The sequence below is a fragment of the Hemiscyllium ocellatum genome, chromosome 32, assembly GCF_020745735.1.
Source record: "Hemiscyllium ocellatum isolate sHemOce1 chromosome 32, sHemOce1.pat.X.cur, whole genome shotgun sequence".
Taxonomy (NCBI): Eukaryota; Metazoa; Chordata; class Chondrichthyes; order Orectolobiformes; family Hemiscylliidae; genus Hemiscyllium; species Hemiscyllium ocellatum.
In genome coordinates, this window is record NC_083432.1 from 49035370 (window position 1) to 49054960 (window position 19591).

The 19591-nt window shown below is 40.8% G+C and overlaps 2 protein-coding genes across 2 annotated transcripts in view; one reads left to right on the top strand and one right to left on the bottom strand.

Annotated features, from left to right (window-relative positions):
- Positions 1-11328, top strand: part of sp2 (sp2 transcription factor) — a 35843-nt gene extending 24515 nt beyond the window's left edge. Inside the window, exons 5-6 of the mRNA XM_060848666.1 lie at positions 5277-5470; positions 7225-11328. Coding sequence (XP_060704649.1) covers positions 5277-5470; positions 7225-7328 — 298 coding nt within the window. The 3' untranslated portion in view covers positions 7329-11328. The remainder of the gene's footprint in view (positions 1-5276; positions 5471-7224) is intronic.
- Positions 11329-15073: 3745 nt separating this feature from the next.
- odad4 (outer dynein arm docking complex subunit 4) overlaps positions 15074-19591 on the bottom strand; it is an 81097-nt gene continuing 76579 nt past the window's right edge. The window contains exon 12 of the mRNA XM_060848758.1: positions 15074-15600. Coding sequence (XP_060704741.1) covers positions 15344-15600 — 257 coding nt within the window. The 3' untranslated portion in view covers positions 15074-15343. The remainder of the gene's footprint in view (positions 15601-19591) is intronic.

Below are 19591 nucleotides of genomic sequence, written 5' to 3' on the forward strand. Positions count from 1 at the left end.
CTGATCTGTTGCCCGAGAGTGTGGTAATTTGTGGGATAGATGGACAGAAATTTAGCGTTTCCTTATGTAAGATCAGGTTGGACTGCTAACTTAAGACTGGGGAAGTAACAGTGGGAGTGATTGACAGAGTGTCAGTTCCAGGAATTCAGTTTGCTCTTGGAAATGATTTGGCAGGATCTGAGGTAGGAGCAACATCCCTTGTTGTGGAGGAGCCCAAGGAAAACGGAGAAACTAAGGAGTTAAAATAGAAATATCCTAGTATTTTCCCAGACTGTGTAGTAGCCAGATCCCACTCTCATAAGTCATAGCATGAAGAGAAAAGTAACAAGAAAGATGAAGGAGGTTCAGTTAGCGGATACTGTTTGATGTAATGGTGCAGGAAAAAGCTGAACAGACAGAGGGTCAGACAGAAGTGTTTACTTCTGAAAGACTAAGAGACTTGCAACAGAAAGACAAGACAATAAAACATACACATGTGAATGCACACTCCGAAAAGGAGCCAGAAAATATTCCGGAGGGTTATTAACTGAAAGATAGAATCCTAAGCCAGAAATAGTGACCACGACAGGTTAGTGCAGAGGAGAAATGGGCCAGAGTGCACCAGATTATTTTGCCGGTAGTATACAGACAGGAAGTATTATGGGTAACACATGAACTACCTGTAGGAGATCACCTCGGGGTATGAAAGACTCAGGCTAAGGTACAAAAACATTTTTATTGGCCTGGAATGCACAGGGATGTAGTTAACTTTTGCCAAACGTGTCATACATGCCAAATGGTAGGTAAGCAAGAGTTGGTGCTGGAAAAGCACAGCAGATCAGACAGCATCTGAGGAGCAGGAAAATCAATGTTTCAGACAAAAGCCCTTCATCAGGAATGAGGCTGGGAACTTTGTGGGTGGAGAGATGAATGGGAGGGGGGTTGGGTCTGGGGGGGAAGGTAGCTGAGAATGTGATAGGTGGATGGAGGTGGGGGTAATAGTGATAGGTCGGAAGGGAGGGTGAAGCGGATATGTGGGAGGGAAGATGGACAAGTAGGACAGGTCGTGAGGGCGGTACTGAGCTGGAAGGTTGGAACTGGGATAAGGTAGGGGAGGGGAAATAAGGAAACTGGTGAAACCCACACTGATGCCATGGGGTTGGAGGGTCCCGAGGCAGAAGATGAGGTGTTCTTCCTCCTAGCGTCGGGTGGTTAAGGAGTGGCGATGGAGGAGGTCCATGTCCTTGGTGGAGTGGGAGAGGAGTTGAAGTGTTCGGCTATGGTGCGGTAGGGTTGGTTGGTGAGGTGTCCCAAAGATGTTCTCTGAAGCACTATGCGAGTAGTTGTCCTGTCTCCCCAATGTAGAGGAGACTGCATCAGGAGCGATGGATACAGTAAATGACTTGTGGAAGTGCAGGTGAAACTTTGATGGATGTGGAAGGCTCCTTTGGGGCCTTGGACAGAAGTGAGGGGAGAGTGTGGGCGCAGGTTTTGCAATTCCTGTGATGAAGAGTACTTCAGAGGACATCTTCAGGAAACCCACTGCCCTGTGGTCAAACACTTCAACTCCCCCTCCCACTCCTCCAAGGACTTTTCGCTTCTCCCCACCTTGTCCCAATTCCAACCTTCCAGCTCAGCACCGCTCTCATGACCTGTCCTACCTGTCCATCTTCCTTCCCACCTCCCCGCTGCACCCTCCCCTGACCTATTGCCATTACCCCCATCTCCATCCACCTATCACACTCTCAGCTACCTTCCCCCAAGCCCCACCCCCTCCCATTTATCTCTCTACCCCCAAGGGTCCCAACCTCATTCCTGATTAAGGGCTTTTCCTGAAACATTAATTCTCCTGCTCCTCGGGTGCTGCCTGACCTGCTGTGATTTTCCAGTACCACACACACGACTCCAGTCTCCAGCATCTGCAGTCCTCACTTTTGCCTCAATGGTAGGTAAGCCACAGGCGGTAATAAAACCAGCTCCTTTGTTGCCAATTCCCACATCTGAAGAACCTTCCACACGGGTTATAATTGATTGTGTAGGTCCCCTCCCGAGAACTAAAAGTGGGAACCAGTACTTATTAACCATAATGGATGTGTCTCCCAGATTTCTGGAGGCAAAAAGGGTAGTAGAGGAGTTAGTAGCTTTCTTCACACGGTATGGGCTACCCAGAGAGATTCAGTCAGACCAAGGGTCAAATTTTACTGCTCGGCTGTTTAAGGAGATTATGGATAGCTTAGATATACAGCAGTTTAAATCCAGTGTGTATCATCCTGAATCCCAGGGAGCTTTAGAAAGGTGGCATCAGGCCTTGAAGACCATGTTGAGAGCGTATTGTCAGGATTACCCAAACAACTGGGATAAAAATATCCCATTCCTAGTGTTTTCCATTAGAGATGCCCCAAACGAATCTACTCAGTTCACTCCCTTTGAGTTAATATTCGGGCATGAAGTGACAGGCCCTTTGAAATTAATTAAAGCAAAATTGACATTTAGATCTCACATTTAGATTATGTATCAGAGGTGAGGGAGAGATTAAATCAAGCAGTTGGGTTAGCTGGACAGCAGCTGAGGAGGGCACAGTGTGGAATGAAGCAAGTGGCAGATAAAAGCTCTGAGACTTGGATGTTTTCCCGAAGGAATGACATGTTAGTACTGTTGCTAGTGATAGGAGATCCCTTCAAAGCCAGTTTTAGTGGTCCCTGTCAAATTGAGAAAAACTTGTGTCAGGTGAACTATCTAGTAAAGATGCCAGATAGGAAGAAAATGGTATAGAGTATGTCATTGAGCATGTTGAAACTGTATTATACTTGAAAGAAAGAACTGGAGAAACAGGTGTTAGTTACTGCCCCGCAGACTGAGGAATCAAATTGAGATAATATGGATGTTGATGTGCCTCAAAATAGATTAAAAAATGAAGAAGTCCTTGAGGAATGGGATAGGTTGGTAAGCTATCTGTCTCGGAGCATGGAACACAGTTGAAAGACCTGTTGCTGCAGTATAATGACATATGTAAAAATCAGATGGGGAGGACTAATACAATTGTACATGTAAATAGACATAGGGAATATTGCTCCGACAAAACACCATCCCTATCGACTTAGTCCTTTCAAAGCCAGACAGGTCCAGATGGAGGTGGAGGCCATGCTCGATGAGGACATCACCGAACCAAGCCAGAGCGAGTGGAGTTCACCGATATCTTAGTTCCCAAGCCGGACGGGAGTCAACAATTCAGCATGGATTATCGGAAGGTCAACGATGTTACAAAGTTGGACTCATACCCACTTCCAAGATTGGAGGACTCTATGGAGAAAGTCAGACAAGCCAGTTACATCATCAATGCGTGGTTACTGGCTGTTACCTTTGTTAAAGATGGTGAGGGAAATTTCTGCGTTTGTAACCCCAAGTGGGCTATATCAGTTTAAAGTGATGCCCTTTGGAATGAAGAACACATACACCACATCCTAAAGACTCATGAACAGAGTTGTGGCTGGGTTAACAAACTATGCAGTCTATTTGGATCGCATAGTCATCTTTAGTAAGTCCTGGAAAGACCACATGGTGCAGTTGGCAGAGCTCTTTGAATGACTATGCGAAGCAAAACTGGCGATAAACTTAAATAAAACAGAATTTGGGAAAGCAGAGGTGGTGTTCTTGGTACATAACATTGGTCATGGAAGGTTGCCCCCACGGAATACAAAGACGAAGGCCACCGAAGAATTCCCACGCCTCCCCCCCACCCTCCCCTCAAAGAAAGAGATGCATCAATTCTTAGGCTCAGTGGATTTTATTGGAAGTTTATTCCAAACTTCAGCAGCGTAGTGGCACCGTTCACCAATTTGCTGAAGGACACAAAGCTTTGGTGGCTCGAACAATACCAGGAGGCATTCAACCATTTGAATTCAATATTAACCACCAAACCAGTTTTAGCTACACCAAACTTTTCAAAACTTTTTAAAGTTGCCATCAATGCTAGTGACATAGGAGTTGGAGCTGTGCTCCTACAGGAAGATGACGATGGGATTGAACTGCCTCTTGATTACTTTTCGAAGAAGATCAACATCCAGCAGAGGAAATACTACACAACCAAAAAAGAACTATTGAGTTTGGTACTGGCCTTAGAACATTTTAATGTGTATGTCACAACAATGTGTCGGAGAAGGTTGTATACACAGATCGCAATCTGCTTACATTCTTAGAACACTTTAAAGACAAGAATATGAGACTGTTTCATTGGAGTCTTATGTTACAGACTTTTAATTTTAAAATCATACATGTTGAGACTTGTAAGAATGTAATCACAGATGCGTTATCACGGATTTAACTGATAGAGTTTGGATATGATTTGTATTTAATTAATCTTTTATATATAATATAATATGTAAGGTAGATGGGAAGAAGTTAAGGTGAACATATAACTAAAGTTATCCGAATGTTCGGGTAATGTGTTTCAAAAAAAAGGGGGAAAAAAGCCATCTTTCCGTTATGATGGTTCATTTTTTTCTTAAGTGGGGGGAGATGTTATGAAGATGTGGGTGTACTGTACCTTTTCAGAGAATTAAAAGCAACAGAACTACCTGACACAGCACCAATTGTTCTGAAGAAAGAAACAATGTAAGGTTTTGGTCCAGCAGTTAGGGTAGCTGGTTGCCTGGAGACAAAACAGATTTGAATTAGGCCAATCAGTTTAAATTATACCCTCAAACTCCAATCCAGTTTGAATTTAGTATATTGACAATCTTAAAAACCAATGAAACAATCCAATACTTTGGGAATATAAGACCAGAAAAAATCAAACAGTTGGGAGGAGAACGGCCAAACTACCAGTGTGTAAAGACTGCCTGAAAAATAGCTCTGATAAAGGTACCTTTATCGATCAGTAACCTGTGAAGCAGAATCCCCAACAAGAAGAAAACGGGAACACAGAGAAAACTGAAAGCTGTCTGGGTTTGAGATAAGAAGTTTTGTTTTGTAAATCTTAATTGGGAGTTTTATCGAACTATAATTGTCAAAGGGGAAGGTAAAAGATAGGTTAGAGGAAGGAGTTGTAAATAGTTGTTAGTTAATTATTCTCTGTTGTACTTTAAGAAATACAGTTGTTAGTTTTTACTTTAATTAGTTCTTGGCCTCTTGAATTTTTACAGATTACTGCACGGGATAAATCTTTTCTGTGTTGCTGCTTTAAATTAAGCGGGAGAGTTTACCCCATGTCGTAACACTTGTTAATCTGCATTTGTTGTTAATCTTGTTAATCCACCTGGTACTTAAAACTGGAATTAAATATTTTGTCTTAAATCTAGGAGCGGAGAGTTAGGGAAGAAGAAGCACGTTTGCCACATTCAAGGTTGTGAGAAGGTATTCCGGAAAACATCCTTGCTACGAGCCCACGTTCGCTTGCACACAGGGGAGCGCCCGTTTGTCTGTAGTTGGGTCTATTGCGGGAAGAGGTTCACTCGTAGTGATGAGCTACAGAGGCACTCCAGAACTCACACAGGTCAGTGCTGCACCAAGTAATGTTGTTCGTAATGCTTGGTACTCATCTTTAACCCAATGCATGCAATATACTAAGTTCTGGTTGTGTCATAAGAGCTTTTAATTTGGTTTGCCTATTCATTCCAAATATCTTCTGTGAAAGTTTCACATGTGGCACTTTCTCAAATGCCTTCTGAAGACCCATCCACAAAATAGCCATTGTTCACTAACACTAACATAATAGTAAATTCGTGCACCATAATCTATTGCTCCCAAGGTACTCAGATTAGGCCCTTATATTTCTAAACCTGTTAATGCATTGATTTTGATGTTTTACTATATTTTGTAAAAAAGGCATGTTCAAGTAAACATTTATTTCCCAACTTTGTACTCAAATCTAGTTTTTAAAAAAACTTAGAAATGACAAGATGTTCCATGGGTTACAAAGAACACCACTTTCTCCAGTGTCTTTCACGATTTCATGACATCTTAAAGCACTTCACAGTCAATGAGTGCTTTTGAAGTGTACATGTCATTCTGGTATAACATGTGTTTTGTTAACTCTAATTGTCTACAACACAATTGACAAATTTTTGTCAATTTTGGATAATGTGATCGTTACACTGAATGGGTGTAGCGATATTCTGGAGTATGGGGCAGCAGAGGAATGTAACTGTCGCATTATAATAGAATGACCTACACCAACCACTTATTGGGGAGGTGACTGCCTAGTTGTGTTACCGTTGGACGATTAATCCAGAAACCCAGCTCACATTTGAGGGACCCAGATTCAAATCCTGCAATAGCAGATTGTGGAATTTGAATTCAATAAAAAATCTGGAATTGAGAGACTAATGATCACCATGAAACTATTATTGATTGTCAGAAAAATCCATCTTGTTCACTACCATCCCTCAGGGAAGGAAACTGCCATTCTTACCTTATCTGGCCTACATGTTACACACACAAACAGCAATGTGGTTGACTGTTAACTGCTGGCCTAGCCAGTGATTCCCTCATGAATGAATTAAATAAACTACCATCATAAAGGAAAGATAGCAGTTAATGTGTGCACAATGAGATCACACTAGATCACTTCTTTGATGTTGTGTGATCACTTTTTGTTAAAGAGATTCGACGTTTCGGGAATCCCTTCATCAGGAATGAGGAAAGTGTGTCCAGCAGGCTAAGATTTCCTCATTCCTGATGAAGGGCTTATGCCCGAAACGTCGAATTTCCTGTTCCTTGGATGCTGCCTGACCTGCTGCGCTTTTCCAGCAACACATTTTCAGCTCTGATCTCCAGCATCTGCAGACCTCACTTTCTCCTTTTGTTAAAGAGATGTTGGTTTAGACAATAAATGTTTATCAGGGCACTAGGCGGAATTCCCCCTTCTTCCCCCCCACCACCCCCACTCTTCTTTGCAATAATGGGTATTTAGTTTCATCTGTGAGAAATAATGGGGTGTCACCTGAAAGACAGCATCTTGACAATTCAGTACTCCTTCAGTCTGTGGCTGCCTTCCATCTCAGAAAATGATGGTTTGCGCTGTGGGGATAAAGCTGTGTGTTAAGCACCACTTGGCGTGACTCTGGGATGGCAGTTCTGCGGCGTTTGCTTGTAGGGAATAGAGTGGGCTGAGAAAGTACTCCCTCAGATCCACACTGGGAATGTTACATTATATTTTTGTGTTTAAGTGTCTGATGTAGGGCTATGCAGAAGTAATGTTTTATCTGTTGTGAAAAATTAAAGTTCTGTGCTAACTATGTGTTACAGGTGACAAACGCTTCGAGTGTGGACAGTGCCACAAGCGTTTCATGAGGAGTGACCACCTGACCAAACACTACAAAACACACTTGAACACAAAGAACTTGGTGTAAAGACTGCGGGGCGCACGGGAGATATTGGTCTCCCTAGCAACACAAGTCGAACATTTTCTTCTTTGTTTTCACATTTTTAAAGAAAAGAAATTAACAAAAAATGTTTTTCTGGAGGGAGGGAGGGGTCATGTTTGGTTTATATGCCGCCTTCCCCTCCCAACGCTACAGATGCATTAAGACATCATTACTGTGGTAACCCATTTACCAGCGATGTGGCACAGCATGAAGAGCGCAGTGGATTGGGGTTGGGTTGGAGGCTGCTGGAGCAGAGAGGAAACCAATGTGAAGAGATTAAGCAATCCCGATCCCATTCTGGGTGGTTCTGTCCATTCCTCCTTGTGTAACACAGGTGTAGCTTTGCCGATGTCTTGGTTTCTAATAATATGTTGCCTTAGATTTTGTCACATATGATAATGAGAGTATTGTACTGTGATTGAATGGAGGCTTTTCAATTAGTCAGTTTGCTATTACTTTTATTTTAAAAAAACAATATGTTTTTATTTTCCTAGTGTGATTCTGACACAGGATCATGAGATGATTTACGTCCAAATTAATGTCATCATTGGACAAACAGTAGAAGGAAAAAGAAGATAATTCTTTTTAAAAACAAAGATTTTTAAAATGAAATCCTGAGGTTGTAGTATCTGCAATGTTTAATAGATCAATAAGCATAGTGTTTACAGTTGCTTCAAAGAAATATTGGTTATATTTTTGAGCTTTGATTGGAAGGAAATCTGACTTTATTTTAGTATATAATTTTTGGATGGTATAAGATGACTGATAATAAATTTCTTAATTGAAGCTAAATGCAGTGGGGACGAGAGAATACAATCAGTGCCCACTTTCTTCTTTAGAACAGCTGACACTGCTTCTGCCCGTTACAGTGAATGGGTTGAAAATCCCAGTCAATGTGTCCTGTTCTGGTTTCTCCTGTACTCTCAGTATCATGGATCTCAACAAGATGGGAAAATTTCTTGTGTATCGCAAGCTCCCTGCAAGCGTTCCACAAGAAGTCTTTCCAAGTTAACATGTAGTACTTCAAAAGAATTAAATACAGAACAGAATGGCTCCATGTTCCTAAATGTGGAAGAATTGGAGACGGGTGTTTGTCCAGTTACCTCCCCTTCACTTTTCAAAGGCGGCAAATCTCATAAAATCTGTGCTTCTGTAGTTTCCAGCTGTCCCACTGGGCCATCATCTAACTATCCATCCTTTATATTTGAGGGAGTAACAGAACCAAGGCAAATACTGTGCACGTTCAAGCATTCACATTTATAGGTTTATCTTCCTTTTAGGACTATGGGGCAGTTCAGTTGATTAGAAATTCCCTTTTTAAGGGACAGTCCTCAGCCTGGTCAGAGGCTGCCAGCCAGTTAAACCACTTTGCGACGCTATTTGGAAGTGATATCAGACCACTTCCTGCAACATCACAAGGAAATTTCTACTGTGGAATGTGCACTATTTTCTGACCGTAATGTCATTTCCTGTGTGTTTGTTTTTAAAAAAAAAGCTAAAATAAAATGAATTGTTTTGTGCTTTGGTTTATGTAGAAGGAGAAGCATGAAGTTATTTGTTTCTGTAAAGTTTTCTCAAATTTAATGCCATTTATCAAGTATGGTGACCGGAATTTGAGTGAAATGGTTTCAGTTCTGTGTTATATCTGTTTCCACCTCTTAGTTCCTCAGTTTATTATTTGTGTTTTGTTTTTCCACTAGTTTTTGTCGTCTTACCTCAGAAAGGATAGTTGCCTTAGAAAGAGTCCAGCAAAGGTTAACTAGACTATTTCTTGGGATGAGGGGATTTTCCTATGGCTAGTGTTTGAGTAGACTAATCTTGGAGATTAGAATAATGAGAAGTGATCTCATTATGAAATTCTTAAGTAATTTGACAGGGCCAATGTTAAAAGGATGTTTGCTGGGGAATTAAGAACTTCGAGTCACAGTCAAAATAAGAGGTTGGTTTAGAACTGACATGAGAAATTCTTTGCTCAAAACGATTGTCAATCTGTTTGGTTCTCTATCCCAGCGAGTTATTGATGCTCAGTCGTGAAATGATTATATTCAAGACAGAGAGTTCTGGGTACTAAAAAATTAAGGTATGTGGGAATACTGCAGGAAATCAAGTTGAGATATGTCAGTCACGAACTTGGTGTCAGCTCAAAGAGTTAGATGCTCTCCTGCTGCTTGTATTATGTTCCATTTCACCTCATAGTATCATAGTATAACACAATACGGAAGGAGACCATTCATCCTATGGGATCTGTACCAGGTCTTCAAAAGGTCTATCTATTTAAAGCCATTCACTGCTCTTTCCCCATAGCTTTGCAAAATGTGCCCTTTTGAAATATTTATTTAATATTTTGAAAGTTACCATTGAATCTGCTTTCATCGTCCTTTCATTAAGTGATTTCCAGATCATAGCAACTCTCTTGTGTAATGGAATATCTCCTAATATTGTTTCTGGTTTCTTCTACCTCTAATCTCTTTCCTCTAGTTACCAAGCCTTCTTCCACAAGGAACAATCCCTGCTTGTTTAACATTTCCATCATTTCTGCTGTAAGGAGAACAAACTCAGGTTTTCCGATTTCTCCACATAACTGTGGTCCCTCATTGTAATAAATCTCCTGTACCCTCTCCAAGGATTTTGGGTCTACTTGCACACTGCATGTAATTAGAACATTCAGCTTACGTTGAGAACAAAATAAGCATTTCTAATTCCCCTCCCAACAACCCAACTTTGTTTTTATACCCGTTCAGCTTGAACAATGAGTGGGGAAAGGACGATTTACTGTTGAACCTGTTTCTTATCGCTTTTTGCAGTTACTAACAAATATTTCAGTCTGTACTGTAGGAGATTCCTCGAATGTGAGAAAGTCCAGAACTTTAAAAGCTGATGTAAAGCGCAGCTGATTCTATTTGTTTTTTTAAATTAATCTTTAAGAGTACGGATATGTTTGATTGTCATATTCCACAGATGTAAGCAATTGTTGGCTTGTGAATGTTAAGGGAAGTTATAATTCTGCCAAATGAGCTCTTTGATAGTTTTGGGCAGTGCCAGATTTGCTTCTGAACCACTCCATCCAGATTGGTTTCCTGGTGTGTGATGTAGCTCTGTCAGCTGTTGAGACTCTCCAATTGGCCACAATGCCATCAGCCCATGTCATCCTGGGGAACAGGGAGGAGAGAGGCTCAAAGAAAATGGGCCAGGGCTCCTCTTCTTGATCACTGCCACTTTGGCTGAGCACAGGATTGGACTCAGATGTGACTCTTTCTGCCAACTCTCAGCATTCACTGACTGGGTTAAAACTGGGGATCCACCAACTGAATGAGATACCAGTGGCCCCTATCTTTTGAAAGAGGAGAAAAATTTGGGGCTGGGAGCATGGGGAGAAGTTAACTTCACATGGGGTTGAACTGAATTGTTGAATATAAGGTCTCACAGTAATTTACAGGTATGTTGAGGTCAGTTCCAAAATTACTGATAAGGGGTGATGTCAATTAATTAACAAGGAAAGGAGTGACTTTTATTCAGGTGAGACATATAATCAAATAGTAGGTTTCCCTCCTACCTATTTTTGAAAATAGTTGTTTCACATTTACTGAATTACCATCAATCGATTATTTAATGTCCCGATCATTGGTTTAAGTTGATTGAGTTCAGAACTTCCTTAATTCTTGGTATCAAGTTACTGTATTCCCCTTACCTTTTTCTGATAAAGTAAGCAGATCCATCACCCAAAGGAGAGTCAGTGTCCAGTAGTTCCTTCTGTCTGGCAGCCTGTATAGTAAAGGGATAGAGCTGGGGCTCAATGGGGATTCTAGGTGCAATGGGTACCACGTTACGTCTGGTACATTCGCTGCTGCAACAGTGTATTGCTGTTTGTTTTTAAAAGTGCTGTCTTAGCAAATAGCCTTCGTATGATGAAAACTGCTTGGATTTATGAGGTGTTGTAAATGTTCTTTGGTATATTATATAACAAAATAAACAATGGCAGCCCAGGCTGACACTGGTCTTTAATCTACTAATCACTGGAGTAGAGGAGTGTTGATCTCCTTCTGTCCAACTGCACCATTAGGTCACAAAGCACTAGGACCCCCCTAACCTCAGAGTAAGGTCAGATAGAATTTACAACACAAGTATAGACCATTCTGCCCATCTAGCCATGCTGAGATTATGCTCCAGACCTCCTACTTCATCTTACCCTACAATCAGTCCTGTGGGAGATGATGGCACCATGGTAATGTCAAAGAATTGGTAATCCTGAGGCCTTGGCTAATGCCTTGCAGGCTTAGTTTCAAATCCCATCACAAGAGTTGGTGGAAGTCAAATTCAATGAATATGGAATTGAAAGCTAGTCTCCTAGTGAACATAATACCTATGACCAATTGTTGTAGAAAACCCATCTGGTTCCCTAATGTCCTTTAGGGAAGGAAATCTGCTGTCCTTATTTGATCTGGCCTACATGTGACTCCAGACCCACAGCAATGTAGTTGACTCTTAACTGCCCTTTGAAAGGACTTAGTGAACCTAGCAGTTGAAAGGCAATTAGGGAGAACAAATTCTGGTCATACCAGCAACACCTACATCTGTAAAAGTATTTGTAAAAGAGTAAAAAGCTTTTCTATTCCATTTTCCCTCATGCTTTTTCCAGTTCCCCCTCCCAAATGGTACTGTAATTAACTGAACTCATTGATACAATGAGTGGTGTGGTGTGCTCGGAGTTACCTGCACATCCTGTGTTGAGTCAGTGGCTGACCTGCTGAAACTTCTGGTTTACCTGCCTCATTGATGTGGCATCATAAGACCATAAGGTGTAGGAGCAGAAGTAGGCAATTCAGCCCATCGAGACTGCTCTGTCATTCAACAAGGTGATGGCTGATGTCATAATTCTCAACTCCACTTTCCTGCCTTTCTCCCTCAACTTTGAGTATACTTAACACCCGGCTTCTACAGCCCTTTGCAGTGGATAATTCCACAGATTCACTGAGAAAGTCCTTCACATCTCTGATCTAACTGGATGGCCCCTTGGTCTGAGATTATGCCCTCTGCTCCTGGACTCCTTTGCAAGAGGAATCAACCTTGGCACCTACCCTGTCAGACCCCTGAAGAATTCTGTATATTTCAATAAGATTGCCTCGCACTCTTCTCAACTTCAGTGAGCACAGGGTCAACTTGCTCAGCCCTTCCTCATAAGGAAATCCCTCCATGCCTGGGACCAACCTAGTGGACCTTTCCTGGTTAGCCTCCAATACACATATAGCTTTCCTTAGCCAAGGGGACCTAAACTTTCACAATGTTCTAGGTGTGGTCTAAGTAGTGTCTTGTATATTTTCAGCCACACTTCCTTATTTTTATGCTTGATTCCCTTTGGAATCGAGGCTAACATTCCATTAGCCTTCCCTGTTACCTACCTAACCTGCATGCTAGCTTTTGCATGAGGGCTCCTCATCCCTCTGTGCTGCAGCTTTGTGCAATCTTTCTCCTAATTAAATAAAGCTCCTCTGATCTTCCTCCCAACATGCACAACTTCACATTTTTTCTACGTTATGTTCAATCTGCCATGTTTTTGCCCACTCAAATGATGTCTATACTCCTCTCTATGCCGTCCTCACCACTTGCCTTACCACCTATTTTTGTGTCATCTGAAACTTGGCTTTGACACTTCCTTCATTCAAGTCATTAATTCTTACTTGCAGCCCCAGCACTGATCCCCGTGGCACTCAACTAGTCACAGATATTCATTCTGAAAATGCCACCTTTATTCCAACTCTGTCTTCTATTACTGAAAAGAACAAATACAGGAGATCACAGCAGGCCACACAGTATCCATGGAGAGAGAGCTATTAATGTTTTGAGTCTAGATGACTCATCAGAGGTAATCTTCCATCCATGCTATGATACCATCCCAAACACAATGGGCTCTTTTTAAGCATCTTCGTGTGTGGTACCTTTTGGACATTGCAGTTAAGAAGATGAGTTTGCTGAGACTTTCTTGGAGTCACACTGCAATCCTATGCTGGTGACGCACTCACACGAGACACGGTGGTACTCGCTCTGACATGCACTGGCAGTGTGGGTGAGCAAAGAAGCTTGGCTGGTAATTTTCACACATTCTGGAAGTGAGATCTGTTATGTCCCCATCACTATCCCATCGGAGGTTCTACTTAACACATATTTAAACTGAAACTTGTGCTGAATATGTCTTACTGTTGCATTATTTACATTTGTTCATCCTTTGATGTTTAAAACAATATTGAAATCTTTTAAATAATGCTGATTGTCTTACATTAATGTTATACCAATGAGAAATCAGGACATTGATTTTATATAAAGCCAATATTCTCACATTTGCCTGCAGGTATTGTGGCTTTGTTGTAATATTTAAATGTAAATCTTTTCACATTAAATATAATTTCAAAATATATGATACACATGGACATATATGTACAGATACAGCACAAGTTTACACATTTATTTCACAGTGTGCTCTCACACCATAAATATAATAATTACTAACGTAGACACACATAAAGTGTATAAGCACTGGTAGAGACAAACATCACATTCCAATAAACCAAAAACTATCACGTGTACAAATATTACTGCATGCAAACAGAAAAATGCCAAAAATTAAAACAAATTGCTTTTACTATCAGTGTTTTTCTCACCTCCCTAGTCACTGCACACAAGTTCTGAGGAAGGGGTTAAACATTCAGTGATGGATATTAAAGACTGAGAAAGTTTGATAAGAAGATAAAATCATTGCATCTTAATTGTTATGACTCAATTATGTAAGAATAATGACATTTCTGTATTTGTTGTCCAAAGCCTAGTCCGAGAGGTGGTGATTCGTGTCTTTGAGAAGTGAATGGATTGCTGGATTTGACCATGCGTCATAATAGATTAAACATTATGTGTTTCTTTCAGTCGGAGATGCCACCTCACCTATTAAATGTTGCCAGTGTTTTCTGCTTTTATTTTGAATCTCCACCATCCACAGTATTTTGTGATTTCTGGAAACCTTTTGTATTTGTTTATTTTTCTTTTACCGAATGAATATCCAAATATTTTCACTCTTCTAAAGTTCCGATTTTCTCACTTGAATCATTTTTTGGGGTAATTACCCACTTGTCAACATGATTACCTCTTGTTAATATTTTCTCTTTATCAAGATGTGCACCTATTGCTGTTCCCCAGGTATAAAACTGACGGAGCAGATTAGCCATCGATGGTAGAACCTGCCTGTTGTTCATTTCCATTGATTTGAACCGAGGGAATGAATGGATTAAAGGATTAAAGTCAAGGCAAATGGATGGAATTAAGATATGGATCAGCCATGAAATCATTGATTAGTATGACAGGTTTGAGGGACTGATTGGTTACCTCCGTTTCTGTGCTGTACATCTCTATGACTATGACTATTCCTCTGATCACAGCCGTCAGAGTTTCCAAACTGGTACAGAAAACAGTTGAGCTGAGCTCTGATGCAAGTCTGCTAGGAATGGAATTAAAAACAACAAACAGGTGGTTATTTATAATCTGTACTTATAGCAATTAGTGGGCGGCACGGTGGCACAGTGGTTAGCACTGCTACCTCACAGCACCAGAGACGCGGGTTCAACTCCCGCCTCAGGCGACTGTCTGTGTGGAGTTTGCACGTTCTCCCCGTGTCTGCGTGGGTTTCCTCCGGGTGCTCCGGTTTCCTCCCACAGTCCAAAGATGTGCGGGTCAGGTGAATTGGCCATGCTAAATTGCCTGTAGTGTTAGGTAAGGGGTAAATGTAGGGGTATGGGTGGGTTGTGCTTCGGCGGGTCGGTGTGGACTTGTTGGGCCGAAGGGCCTGTTTCCACACTGTAAGTAATCTAATCAATGTCTTCATGCTTACAAGGGCCGAACTTAAAAATTAAAGGTAATATCATTTATTAATAAAAACAAAGTTAGTTACACAGAAATATGCTTCTAGACATTATCACATCAACAAAGGTGGGCTGAGGAGAGTTATTCCCTGACATGTTTCACTCATTCTTTGGTGCCGCAGCTTCCTCTGCAGTCTCTCCTTTATTTGTCTCTTCTTCCGCTGCTTCTTCTTTTTCATTTTCAATGTCATCCCCTGTTTCTTCTTTTTCTGTCACTTCTTCTGCTGATTCTTCTTTTTCTGCTTCAACCTCTTCTGCTGTCTCCTTTTCTATTTCGCCATCCTCTGCTGTTTCTCCTTGCTCTAATTTAACTTCTCCGGTTGTGTTTTCTGTGTCACCACTTTGTGTCTTTGTCTCTGTGAAAAGAAAGTTGAAATATAAAAGTTCTAATATGCTGGGTTTAGAAAGAGGTTGGGGTTCATTTTTTGTTTGCCCTTTTCATGAAACCTATGATCTCGTGGTTTTACAAAGGTAATTATTATGTTCCATCAGTCTCTTTCCTCGTCTGTGTACCAATTGCTGTTTCATTGAACAAATTTTCTTTCTTCATCCTCTCTCCCGTATTCATACGTCTCAACATTGAACCGTATCCACCATCTATTTGTTGTCATCTAAAAGAAGTCATATGCATTCACGAGGATACCTATTTTTACCATTAATTTGTGGAATAGCTCATATTGACTAATCAAATAATGACAAAGGTTTTTATGGCGGTGGGGATGTCAAGCACAGGGGATACATAAACTTTATATTTTGCCTCAGCATGCTAGTAATTGTGGATGGCATAAAATAATTTAAGTGTAGTAGCATTTGCACAGAAATAAACCATTCATGTGATATAGATGTTGCAATTTTATTGTGCTTAATAATCAAGGTTCATATTGATTAAAGTGAAGGTCCATTGTATTGAAAGTTTCAAACATACAGTTGCTTAATTATATTGGAAGGGCAGGACCAGCTCACGTTGCTTTATGAGCTGCTGCTGCTCACCATGAAGTTTGTTGCTATCATCCTTTCCTCGTCTGTGAGGGACCATCAATGATGATGATAATTGTGTTTACTACCACCCATCTTCCCTCTAGTTTCTGTGTTTGCTCATGCCAGCAGTCTGGAGGTTTCAGTATTCCCTGGAACATGTTTTCTCCAGACTTGGGAAATTGGTAGTTTGTAGGTGGAAGGCCATTGTCTTTGATTGTCCCCTTAACAGTCCATGGCTTGTAACTCCCTTTCAACTTGAAGACCTTTAGACTCTTGGAATTCCTCCATGGAGGATGTCTTCTCTACTGAAACAGATCATTTCTTCTTTGCAGCATCTTGAATTTTTGGATATTGGCCATGCCTTCATAGTGCTGAAAATGGGTTGCTGGAAAAGCCCAGCAGGTCAGGCAGCATCCAAGGAGCAGGAGAGTCGACGTTTCTTGAAGAAGGGCTCATGCCCGAAATGTCGACTCTCCTGCTCCTTGGATGCTGCCTGACCTGCTGCGCTTTTCCAGCAACACATTTTCAGCTCTGATCTCCAGCATCGGCAGACCTCACTTTCTCCATTCCTTCTCAGTGGTGGCATCTGTGGAGTTGTCTGTACAACATCTTCAATGTGTATCGCAAAGTTTTACTCTCAATCTCCCTGTGTATTTCTGCTGAGGCATGTAAATATTTAACATGTTGATTCATTTAGACTCTCTTATTTACCCTCAGTGATGGTATCAACATGCTGATTTCACAGATAATACCCTTAATTGTTATGTGAGAATTGCACCTGCATCTCTGTCACAGTTACTGAGGATCCTTCCTAGGAAGATAAGGATGTTAAATATTCTGCTTGAACCTGTTTCTCGCACGTAACCTCAGCATCTAATATCAGGTTTGAATCTGCCATGGCTATACATTCACCAAACTGTGTTGCTCTCCAAGTTACATCAGTTATAATGTTGTCAATAGGCTCAGCTGGAGCATTACATTGATATGATAAAGTTCAAAATTAAACAAAACCAGGTTATAGTCCAACAGGTTTATTTGGAGCACTGCTACCTGTTAGACTATGACCTGGTGTGTGATTTTTAACTTTGTCCACCACAATCCAACACTGGCTCCTACACATCATTGACATGATGGTGTTCTGTAAGTGTTGAGGTCCTGTACCTTTTAAGAGAGTTGAAAAGCTAGCAAGGCTTGCCTGACACAGCGCAAAGTGTTCTGATCAAGCTAACAATGTTAGCAGCAGTTGGGTTCCATGAAACAAAAACAAATTCAAATTCAGCAAATCAGTTTAAATTATGCCCCAAGATACCAAAACCCATTCCCGTTTGAATATAGTATTTTGATAGCATTAAAACCAATGAAACGATCTGATGTTATGGGGTATAAGACCGGACATTTTTGAACATTTGAGGGAGAACTTCCAAGCTAGCAGAAGAGTTCTCTGAAAGACGGATGGCTATAAGAAGTTTGTGCAGCAGAACATCGAAAAGATGACAGGAAAATCTGCAGAGGAAGATACAAAGACAAGATTTGACAGCTGACTGGTTTTTAAAATTGAATTTTTTTTTGTAACTCTTAATCGAGATTTTTTTTATCAGACCAGTATTGTAGAGTGGGAGGTAAAGGATAGGTTTAAGAAAAAGGAGTTGTAACTAGTTGTTGGTTTTAATGTTCTCTGTTGGATTTAAAGAATAAAGTTGTTAATTTTTACTTTAAATAGTGACCTCTGGGATAAGTCTTTGCCTCTCAAATTTTAATAGGTTACAGCATGGGGTGAATCTTTCCTGTGTATTGGGTTTAAATTATCGAAATGGTTTACCCTGTGTCATAACAGCTTGGGGGCTTTCGTCTGTGATTTGAACAGGTTTAGACAGATCCAGTCTGAGATCTGGACAGATTTGAATAAATTTGGGTACGAGAAAGCTCAATTGATTTAAACAGATTCAGGTTAGTGTCCCAGAGGTCAGACAATTTATTTAATTTCGGTGACTTGTGGTTAATTAAATTAAAAGTGAGAGAAATGGCTCTTGAAATTGCTAAATAAGTCCTGGGATTTGAAGATGATTCTCAACTTTCCCAAGAAAGTTTAGAAGGAAAGAAAAAGGCCATACTTTTAGAATTAGCAAAGAAGTTAGATTTGGGTTTAGCAAGGACAAAAGTAAAGCTGAAATTGTCAGGGAATTATTCAAACACTTCAGTGTGTCAGAGAACCAGACAAGTGCAGTGGAGGTAGAAAAACAAATTACAATTGAGGAAAATGGAGTTAGAATATAAGCAAAGAGAGGGAGGAAAAAGAAACAGAAGATTTTTAGCTGAGCAAAAAGAGAGAATTTGAAATTGAGAAGTTGAAACTTAATAAAATAAAATTAACAGGATGGAGATTAAAAAAGAAGGTCGTGACATATACAAATATGTCAAAACTTTGCCACGTTTTGATGAGAAAGATGTTGAAGCCTTCTTTCATTTGAAAAATCGGTTAGGCTGATGGAGTGGTCTGAGGATTTATGGGTAGTGCTAGTTCAGACTAAACTGGTAGGCAGAGCAAGTGAGGTATTTGCAGCACTGTTAGACGAGGTGTCAAGAGATTATGAAGAGGTCAAACAGATTATTTTAAGTGCTTATGAATTGGTACCAGAAGCGTATAGACAGCGGTTCAGAAACATAAAGAAGGAACCAGGTCAGACTTATGTTGAGTTCAAAAGAATTAAACATAGTCATTTTGATAGATGGGTGTGTGCTTTAAAAATAGATAGGACCTATGAGGCCTAAGAGAAATTATTCTGCTGGAGGAGTTTAACAACTCACTTTCAGAAATGATAAGAAGTCACATGGAGGAACAGGAAGTTCAGGAAGTAAGAAGGACAGCAGAAGTAGCAGATGAATACATGTTGGTGCATAAGACAAACTGCCAGCCAGAATTTCTTCCTGTGAGGGATAGAAGTTGGGCAAAGGGGAGATCCTACACTATGAAACCAAGAGTAGAGAACACTGGTAAGAGTTTTCCACAGGTTAAAAAAGAAGCCCAAGAGGTGGACTGGAGGTGAAAGGCCTCAGGTGTGTTCACTCTAATGGAGTGGGACACACAAAGTTATAGTGCTGGTGGTTTCAGAAGGGCACTGGGAAAAGGAGTTTTCACTGCCAGAAGGTGGGACACATAAAGTCATTGTGCTGGGCGTTAAAGAAATGTGCTGTGGGAAATGTTATGGTAAAAGAAGCTAAGCCAGTGGCATCAGTGAAAGTAGTAAAGGAAACCCCAAGAAGAGCCAAGGAGCTGCAGGAGAGTGCACAGCCTGGGCAGGGGCTGGGTATGGAGTTAGTACCTGATCTCTACAAAGAATTTGCCTCTGTGGGTAAAATTTACTCAGAAAG